This window comes from Schistocerca nitens, chromosome 6 (assembly GCF_023898315.1).
Source record: "Schistocerca nitens isolate TAMUIC-IGC-003100 chromosome 6, iqSchNite1.1, whole genome shotgun sequence".
Classification (NCBI taxonomy): domain Eukaryota; kingdom Metazoa; phylum Arthropoda; class Insecta; order Orthoptera; family Acrididae; genus Schistocerca; species Schistocerca nitens.
Window position 1 is genome coordinate 309,865,720 of NC_064619.1, and position 10,386 is coordinate 309,876,105.

Consider the following 10,386-nt stretch of genomic DNA (forward strand, 5'->3'; position numbering starts at 1 on the left):
ATTAGGAAATGTAGTATAGATCAGCCGAGTAGATAAATGGCGTCGTTGTTAGGTGGTTACGGTGTTGGACCACCCTCCCATTTTTTTATTTTTTTTGTGATGTTCACTTTTTCAAATTTGTGTATGTATCGTGGTGTAACGTCCGTTTGCAACAGCGAGGCGTAAGGTAGGGACCTATAATGACAGTTGATTCTGCACAGCTACTCTACTAGCAGCCGAAAGGAAGTGGCTTTGGAATGGTCACCGCGAACGTTTGATGACAAGGCGACAAATCAACCCAATCCTCCAACTGAAAACGTGTCTGGTGTGTCATACACGGCTTTAGCGACAGCACGTGTGTCGTGTGATAGGCATCGGTTATCGACGCACCTAATTTGTACGCCTGGTGAGTGAGACATGCCTCCTTGCCCGATTTAGGTGTTCATATGAATGTGATAACTCCCAAGGAAACGATGAAAACATAATAGTTTGTCACATAAGCTGCAACAAATTAACGCAACAGTTTCACAATCACACAGTTTATCCGTGTTCTGTCAGAACATATGTTTGTAACGTTTTTGGAGTTGCGTGCCGTTTTGGAAGTCTTAGCTCTTGGATTACTTTTGATGTAACATAGTCCTCACGCGTTTATTTGTTGTTTTCATTTCTGTGAGGCGTCTGTGTGGTATCTCGCCTGCTCTCATTATTCATCACATTCAGTTGTGAGGGCAACGTTTTCTTACCACGTGACTGACATCTTTAACCAGCGTATAGTATGATAACTGCCAAGACTACAGAAAGAGATCAAACATTTCAATGACCGGACGGACTGTTCATAATGTTGTGGAAAACAGAAAACGGCACAAGGGCGATTTGAACACAGCTCGCCCACTTGGTAGTCCAACACCATGACCCAGGACGCTACTGCTGTTTCTGGTTGCTCGTTATTGCACTTCTTGTTGTTGGACCGTTCATTGTTTCTATTTTGCGTTTTTTCACGGTTTAGTACATCTTTCTCCTTTTTTCATGCTTGATCTGTGTTCAGTTTTTGATGGGCTATCGACTAGATCATCTTGCCACTAAATCTGAGGGCGGGGCAGAGGGGGGGGGGGGAGGGGGGAGAGGGGTGCGATGGGGTGTTTCTCTTATTAGTAGTAAACAATATAAAATATAACTATGGTTTAATTCTACAAACAACAACCAGCGCATTAAACTTACACCATTTATCACGGCCGTGGACCCGTTTCCAACTAAAATATTGGATTACGCAAGTTGTTTACCGGAACCGAACTGCTTCTGTATTGTTCTAAATTTTCTATTACTGAAGCGATGTGATGAATTTCGTGCACACTGCATCTGTTCACAGTCCGACGTTGTCGTGACTTCTGTGGTGCGTGATCTGCTGATTAGCCTAATTATTTCTCCATTTTTCTGCCATTTTCACGCCTCAGTTTTCTGTAGAAAAATTTCAATATCTATGGGCATATACTGACGAAAGTGGATTGATTAATAGAGACTACAACAAAGTTGAAAGTAATGTGGTATTTGAATTCTTTATGGTAGGACAAGAATATTTCTAACAACAATAAGAAAAGAGAGGTGCGCTAATGTTTGAATCGGTCGTGCGCTTTGGATCAGAACTATGTATTTTAAAAGGTGACCTCGAAAGAAGGCAGTTAGCTGTTGAAATGGATAATTTACGAAGGACTGCCAGAATATCAAGACTCAAGAAAAAAGCTAATGATGACCTTAGGGCTGGAATAAGGGCAAGTGAAACAGTGATGAGATTGAAATAAAATCATTGACGTGTTGTGCGCATTCGTTGAGAATGCGAGATAATCGGTAGTCAAACAGAATTTTTTAATGGAAACCACCTGGAATACGCAAAAGCGACAGATCACGTCAATCTATGAAAGGCCATAGTACCGAAATGTGGGAGCATCGTGGAGTATGTGAGGAGAATATGGTCTGAATACAGGCTTGGCAGAAGGTAACGAAAATACAGCAAAAAGTTATTGACTGATCTTCGCATTAATTAATCCTACAATAATAATAATAATAATAATAATAATAATAATAATGGAAAAAACGGATGCCTATAAATATCTAGGATACAGACAAAAAATAGGAGTAGATACTACAAATATTAAAGAAGAACTAAAAGAAAAATATAGACAAAGACTAACAAAAATACTGAGAACAGAATTGACAGCAAGAAACAAGACAAAATCTATAAATACTTATGCCATACCAATATTGACCTACTCATTTGGAGTAGTGAAATGGAGTAACACAGACCTAGAAGCACTCAATACACTTACACGATCACAATGCCACAAATATAGAATACATCACATACATTCAGCAACTGAAAGATTCACATTAAGCAGAAAGGAAGGAGGAAGGGGATTTATCGACATAAAAAACCTACATTATGGACAGGTAGACAATTTAAGAAAATTCTTTCTAGAACGAGCAGAAACTAGCAAAATACACAAGGCAATCACTCATATAAATACATCGGCTACACCACTGCAATTTCATAACCACTTCTACAACCCTTTAGATCACATAACATCAACAAATACGAAGAAAGTAAATTGGAAAAAGAAAATACTTCATGGCAAGCACCCGTATCATCTAACACAGCCACACATCGATCAAGACGCATCCAACACATGGCTAAGAAAAGGCAGTATATACAGTGAGACAGAAGGATTCATGATTGCAATACAGGATCAAACAATAAACACCAGGTATTACAGCAAGCATATTATTAAAGATCCCAATACCACAACAGATAAATGCAGACTTTGTAAACAACAAATAGAAACAGTAGATCACATCACAAGCGGATGTACAATACTAGCAAATACAGAATACCCCAGAAGACATGACAATGTCGCAAAAGTAATACATCAACAGCTTGCCTTACAACATAAACTTTTAAAACACCAAGTTCCTACATACAAGTATGCACCACAAAATGTACTGGAGAATGATGAATACAAATTATACTGGAACAGAACCATTATAACAGATAAAACAACACCACATAACAAACCTGACATCATACTCACCAATAAAAAGAAGAAATTAACACAACTAATCGAAATATCCATACCCAATACAACAAATATACAAAAGAAAACAGGAGAAAAAATTGAAAAATACATCCAACTGGCTGAGGAAGTCAAAGACATGTGGCATCAGGATAAAGTTGACATCATACCAATTATACTATAAACTACAGGAGCCATACCACACAATATCCACCAGTACATCAATGCAATACAGCTACATCCAAACATATATATACAACTACAGAAATCCGTAATTATTGATACATGTTCAATTACCCGAAAGTTCCTAAATGCAATATAACACATACCGTACAGTTAATAGGAAGTGACGCTTGATCAAGGTCCGCGTCACTTTCCATTCTTAACCAGACTTAACGTCTGAGAAAGTAAAGAAATAATAATAATAATAATAATAATAATAATGTCCCCGTGGAGGCCCGGGAAAAGAACAGGCCACCGGTATGTACTGCCAGTCGTAAAAGGCGACGAAAAGAACAAACCACTAATAGGGCTAACCCCCCTTTCAGTGTGTTTAGTTGGTTCAGGACAGAACTAATGAAGCGTCAGACAAGCGCCGTCATGGTCGGGGACGACGCTTGAACCCTATGCCCGTCCACAATGGTAACGACACTGCTAGCCACACGGAAAATGATTTAAATCCAAGTAGAGGTGTTTTGCAGGATATGGTTCCTGCAACAACTCTAGAAGGAAAACAAAGACAGAGGATGAGATGGTCAGATGAAGTTAACCGACACCTCATGTTCTGTTATTACCAAGCAACAAACTTAGGAACCAACACAACTGGATACAGATCACAAGTATACACAACATTTATCACCAGATACCCAGAATTAAAATTTTTAACAGACCAACGACTAGCTGTAATAATCAAAAATAACAGGATACCCCAGTCAGAATTAGAAAACATCAAACAATAAGTACAACAAATACTGGAACAAAATAATGTGCAATCAGAAGAAGAAGAAAATACAGTAATGGACTCAAACATCCCAGAGCAAACAAACAAACAAACAACAACACGCATCAATTAAACAGTCAGAGGAAAACGAAATCTTAAGACAGCCACCAGAAGAAGCACAAATAGAACACGAAGTGACACACAGATATGGAAGAAAAATTTCAGCTGACACATATAGAATACAAAGACACAAATACAGACATTAGACCATTCTTGCATAGACCACCAAATAACCCACAAGTCGAATAATAATAATAATAATAATAATAATAATAACAGTTAACGAGATTTAGGGATCTTGACAAACTGGAAAGAGTTGAAAGAGGAATTCTAAGGAAGATACTTGGGCCTAGAACTAACAGTAACTGAATGCAAGTTAAAATCAAACAGAGAGCTCCGGTTGAAAATGGAAAACTTAACTGATGTAATTAGAAAAAGAAGACTACAGTTATGGCCAGACATACCGAATGGATAAGAAGACTAAGTAAGCAGATCGTAAGCTTACTAAACAGCTACAAATCCAAACCCACATGGTTCACCGACATTGACAAAGATGTGAAAAACACGGGAATTAGAATGGACCTAATATATAACAAAATACTTTTTATGGAAGAAACACAAAAGGCAACATTTCGGGAAAGGAACAGACTTGCAGAAGGAAGAAAGTAGACCCAGGAAGAAAAAGAAAGACACTCTCGAAGGACGAAGGAAGTCGGGGACCAACGAAAATTAAAGACAAAGAAGCAGAATAAAAGTTGATTTATCGTAGCTCCCAAAAGCGTTACTCGAATAAATAAATAATAATAAATTTGTATCCGTTTCCTTTGTCTGTTAAAGAAGCCGTGGCTGCTTGCCTTACACATTATTCCCCAACTGACACAACACTCCTTGTCTCAGCCTGCACTAGAAGGCAAATAAACGAAAGAGTGTGGTCGACTAGAGGGAAGGTTGATACTATGCCTGTCACGTAAATAATCACCAAGTATTCGAACTGCTGAAAGAGCCTGTAGCGCTCGTGGCTACCCTGACAGGTACAGTTCGCAACCGCGGTCTAGTCGATCGATCACTCATTCGTTTGCCCTGTAGTACGAGCGATGTCGCAGTACGCTAAACTTCGCCTACCCGGCCTTCGCTTCCCTCCTTACGGTGCCGTGCGAGGCAAACTTGTCCGTGTGGCTACGGAGCGCGCCGGTAGAGACTGAGCACTGCTGTGTGTTTGTGCAGGAGATAACCCGCAAGCTGTACGGCGAGGAGGCGGACGTGGAGACGGGCGGCAACGGGAGCGGGAGCGGGGGCGGCGGAGGCGGGGGCGGGGGCGGCGGCGGGGGCGGCGCTGGAGGGGGCGAGAGCGTGGGCGTGGGCGCCGTGCTGCGCAGCATCGTGGCCGACTACGAGGAGCAGGAGGCGCACCACGGCCACGGCCACGGCCACGGTAGCGCCCTCGCCGCCTTCGGACTCGCCGCGCTGATGCACCAGCAGCACCAGCAGCAGCAGCACCACAGTCACCACCACCAGCAGCACCAGGCGCTGCAGGGGCCGGCCGACCGCTGGCTGCCCAGCGACGAGCCGCCGCCGGCGTGGGCGGGCGGCTCGCGCGTCGCCACCTACAACCCGGCGCAGAAGCTGTTCCGCTGCGCCGACTGCGGCTGCGTCGGCTTCCTGGCGCGCGTCGCCGAGCACTGGCTCGGCTCGCACGCCAACCTGCGCGTCTTCCACTGCCCGCAGTGTCCGTACTCGAGCGCGTGGGCGCGCTGCGTACGCACGCACCTGACGCGCCAGCACGCCGTGGCGCCCGCCGACGCCGACGCCGCACTCTTCGCCAACAACCCGGTGCTCGAGGAGGTGTCAAAGTTCCTGCACCGGCTCAAGGCGCGCGCCGAGGCGGCCGCCGCTGCGGCCGTCGCGGGGCTGGTACGGCCGCCGCCGCCGCCCCCGCTGCTGGTGCCGCAGGCGTGTCCTCCACCGCCGCCCAGCGGACACCCTCCGCCCCCGCCGCCTCCGTCGCACCACCCTCCCGCACCGCCACTGCCGCCACCGCCGCCACCGCCTCCGCCGTCGGCATCCCAACAGCAACAGCAACAGGACTCGAGCGGCGTCAAGCGGTACTGCTGCGGCTACTGCCCGTATTCGACGGACCGGCGCGACCTGTTCACGCGCCACGAGAACATCCACCGCGAGGAGAAGCCGTTTCAGTGCTACGTGTGCCAGAAGCAGTTCAACCGCGCGGACCACGTGAAGAAGCACTTTCTGCGCATGCACCGCGACTACCCGTACGACCTGAACCGCGTGCGCCGCCAGCCGGACAAGAGCCCGCCGGCGTCCTCGCCGGGCCCCGCCGCGCCGGCCGTCCCCACGCCGGGGGCGACGCCGGGCCTGCCGCACCACTACTTCGCAGCCGACCGGCCGGGCGCGCGGCCGCTGTCGGTGCCGCCTCCGCCGCCGCCGCCCACCGCCGCCCACCCGCCGCTGCACGCGCTCGACGTGCCCGCCGGCTTCCCCCCGCCGGTGCTGCGGCCGCCGACGTATCCCCCGCCTCCACCCGACTGCGGCGGCAAGCGCGCCGGCTGCGCCGCCAAGTCGCACGCTAGCAAGAACAAGAAAAACGTCGACAAGCGCTACTCGTGCTGCTACTGCTCGTGGTCCGGCGTCGACAACTGGTGCCTGAAGCGACACCTCAACACGCACCTGAAGCCGTTCGTGTGCGCGCTGTGCGACTACAAGGCCGCGCGTGCCGAGCGGCTGGCGACGCACGTGCTCAAGGTGCACAACAAGCGCGCCTGCGGCAAGTGCTCCTTCCTCGCCGACGACCAGGCGCAGCTGGCCATCCACAGGCAGGAGCACCACCAGTAAGTACGGCCCGGGCCTCGCTCCGAGGCCGTCTCTACCTGCTTGCCTCTCACTCTGTCTCTCTCTCTCTCTCTCTCTCTCTCTCTCTCTCTCTTTCTCTTCTCTGCCGCTTCAAATTCTCTCTCGCTCCTTTCAGTTATCGCTGCCGCCCTAACTCTCCCTCCTTTCTCGGTATTTTTGCAGTCCGTGGGAACATGGGAACGGTTTTACTTCCGACAGCTTATCCCCAAGCCATCCACATTCGATAGCGAGTGCTTCCGGGTAAGGAAAACAAAAAAGGAACATTGAATATCCACTTTGCTGTAACGATTTTTTGTGCTGCTATTTTGAAAAGACTGACATGTGAGGAATCACACATTACATCTCTTCACTGAGGAACTTTACACTTATAAATCTCGTTATATTTCTTGCTCTTTTGCTATAGTGTCAAGTAGCTTTGAGACCAATATTAATTGTGGACTTGTATAAAAAAAGAGAACTAAAAAGGCTGAGAAACGAAAAGTCTGATGGTGAATGCTCAAAATGTTTGATATCTCAGGAAAAGAAATGATCAGTAGTGTTTATAACAAAGGATGTTAGTAGAGGAACTGTGTGGTTGCTAGAGTGAAGAAGAGGGAGTGCGCTGAGGAGGGCGTTTCATCTGTTGGCTGACGGAGACCCCCTGCGTGTTGCAGGCACCAGGGCGCTGCCCCGAGCAACCACTTTGGCCTGCTAAAGCGCGAGCAGCAGTATGAGCTGGGTCTGCCGCTCCACGCCTTCAGCGCGCCGCGGTCCGCGCCCAAACAGCAGCACTTCGGTGCGGCGCGCCTCTTCCACTACATGGAAGCGTCCGACACCTCCGACCAGGACGAGGAGGAGGAGCCGGTAAGCTGCTCTGCCCAGCGGCCTCCGCCGCCCGTCGGTTGCCGGCAGTGCGGCTGCGAGTTCGCAGACGTCAACTCGCTGCAGACGCACCAGCTCGTCCACCACACGGCCAAGAGCGGCGCGCCCGAGGCAGCCACGGACACTGCCACCGCGAAGAAGCCGTGCACCAAACCGCTGCCCTACCGCTGTAGCGTCTGCGAGTGCAGCCTCGCGTCACAGGCACTGATGCTGGAGCACATGCGCATACACAACGGACGCCTGCTCGCCTGCAAGGAGCACGGCTGTGCCTTCGTCACCCCGCTCGGAGAGTCAGCACTCAGGGACCACTCCAAAATGCACTCCCCTTCTGTCGGCAATACTCTCGTCTGCTGCCCCCACTGCCAACACCCGCTGGACTCTGTCGAATCCCTACAGCGGCATAGGCCGCTTCACCACTTACCTGAAACCCCCTGCGATCTCTGTGACAGTGTTTCCCAAAAGCTTCGCCACTGCCCACCACTCTCTGCCACTGCCTGCTGTGGATCTGGCTGTGTAGACCTAAAAACTGGAACTTCCCTCAACTGTTCGTTTCCAAAAACTGACCAAGCTACAGCTGGCACGAAACGTTCTCGGAAGCAGAGGCAGCCCAGACGAGTTGTGGCGAGAGGAGAAGACGCGTCGGAAATTCGCGTCCTGAAACGCTCGGCGTCTCCGAAGCCGCGGTCTGCCAAGTGGAGAACTCTCGGCGCCAGTCGTACCTTGTGTCAACTCCGAGAGAAGTATATGAGCGGACTCCTCTCCCGCAAGAGGATAAGGTGCAGCTGGTGTCCGCAACAGGCGCCACTGTTCCCCTACCACACGCCGGCCACACTGGCTCTGCACAATTCGTGGCGCCATAGCATTCGCAAGTTTGAATGCGAGCACTGTAGTGAAACCTTCCGCCACCGCTACCAAGTGATCATACATTCCAGCCGGGAACACGCCGCAGTAAGCGGAAACGGACCGGAAGGGAAACCGGTGGAGGACGTTTCACAGCAGTCTGGACCAGAAAGTGGATGTCAAGGTGGAAAGGAGCGAATGACTGTAAACACTCCCGCTTGCCCTCTGGCGGAACCCACATTTCCTAGCATGAATGTACCTGATTCTCTGAGTGAAAATGTGCCAATGATAACGAAAGAACTCTGCAATGGAGATAACCTACGCAGTGTCCAAAGTTATACAAAAAACTCCATTTTAAATATTCCACTGCCGCCACCCATTATGGCAACGTCGTCTTCGGTATTGTGACCATATTACTTCTCTTACTAGGTTACATCGTTTCACTCAAGGGTTAAAGTGCAATAAACGTGTTTCCCACGTCCTATTTTTCGTTATGTGTGAATGAAATAAAGTGTCACAGCAATGTAACTGTGATAAATACAATGACACCTTTAACTTTATAGTTAATTAAGACTGTATATATAATAAATTTTTACTTATTAATACAGTTAAATGAGAACATTTATTAAAAAAAATTGCAACTAATAACTGAACATCTCCATTTTATTGTAACTTTGTCATAAATTTCCCACTGTTGCTTAAATATGTTTTTCTTAATTTTTGTTCTCTGAAGTGTATTGTTTCAGAATGATGACCATGACAGTTCTGTAGTGTAAATGATATGAATACATTTTCACAGTGAAATATCGTTTAGTGGAATGATCAAGGTTTAGTTTTCACACAGCTTCTGGAAATACAGAATTGTATTGAACCACAGCTTTGGTAGTCACTAAACTTCATAACAATTTCTGAACTCAGCTAATAGTGAAACCTGTAAACAAATCACACTTCAAGCAAGCACAATTTAAGTATGAAAGCATCAAGCTAAAACAATACATTGCACCATAATAGTCAAAATGAAAGTGATCAGCTAAACACTGCCTCACACTACCTAGATAAATATAGGAATTGTGATAAATTTATTTATTATCATAGGCTATATAAAAAATTCCTAATCCATGCAGTACTTTGTAAGAAAATAGAAATGGCAATCATTTTCATAACGCCCTATGTTAAATATTAAGTTCCTAACAGCATGACTCAGCACTAGAATCAAATCTGGCAAATTTTCCTCGTCATCTACACTATCTTTCACTGTTTCAATGTCCAAATATGAATTTGTAATTAGAGAAATATCACTGTCTGATGTACACAAAAATGTGAACTATATGATAATGCACAATCATATGTTTTTGGTATGTTTAATTTCTTCATCTCCTTGCATCTTTTCTCTTCCTTTGTCTCATTATGTTGTGTGTCAGCTTCATTATGTTACTCTGTTGGTTTTTAATTTTCTGTTATAAGTGAAAGAAAAACAGTTTCTCACTGGAAGATACTTAAATAGCAATAAGTAGTTAGTTTAATAATCACTAGAAGAAACTAAAAAAGTGTAGTTTTCATTAGAATGAATTGAATCACTTATACTCAGTTGCAGTTAAAATGGTATTACATTATACAGGAGTTCCATGTAAGATTTGCCATTAGCAGACATCTAGAAATGTCACCCATTAAGAAGGTGAATAGATGATGTCAATCATAATTTTAGATATAATTTAAAATGTGTTAAAAATCTAAACATTATTTCTATAAATGCTACAATATTGATTTATCTCCACA

At 46.4% G+C, this 10,386-nt stretch overlaps 1 protein-coding gene across 1 annotated transcript in view; it reads left to right on the plus strand.

The window, feature by feature from the left end:
- LOC126263341 (zinc finger protein 865) overlaps positions 1-9,064 on the plus strand; it is a 30,956-nt gene extending 21,892 nt beyond the window's left edge. Inside the window, exons 2-4 of the mRNA XM_049960430.1 lie at positions 5,557-5,948; positions 6,015-6,887; positions 7,563-9,064. Of these exons, the coding sequence (XP_049816387.1) occupies positions 5,557-5,948; positions 6,015-6,887; positions 7,563-9,018 (2,721 nt within the window). The 3' untranslated portion in view covers positions 9,019-9,064. The remainder of the gene's footprint in view (positions 1-5,556; positions 5,949-6,014; positions 6,888-7,562) is intronic.
- The last annotated feature ends 1,322 nt before the right edge of the window (positions 9,065-10,386 follow it).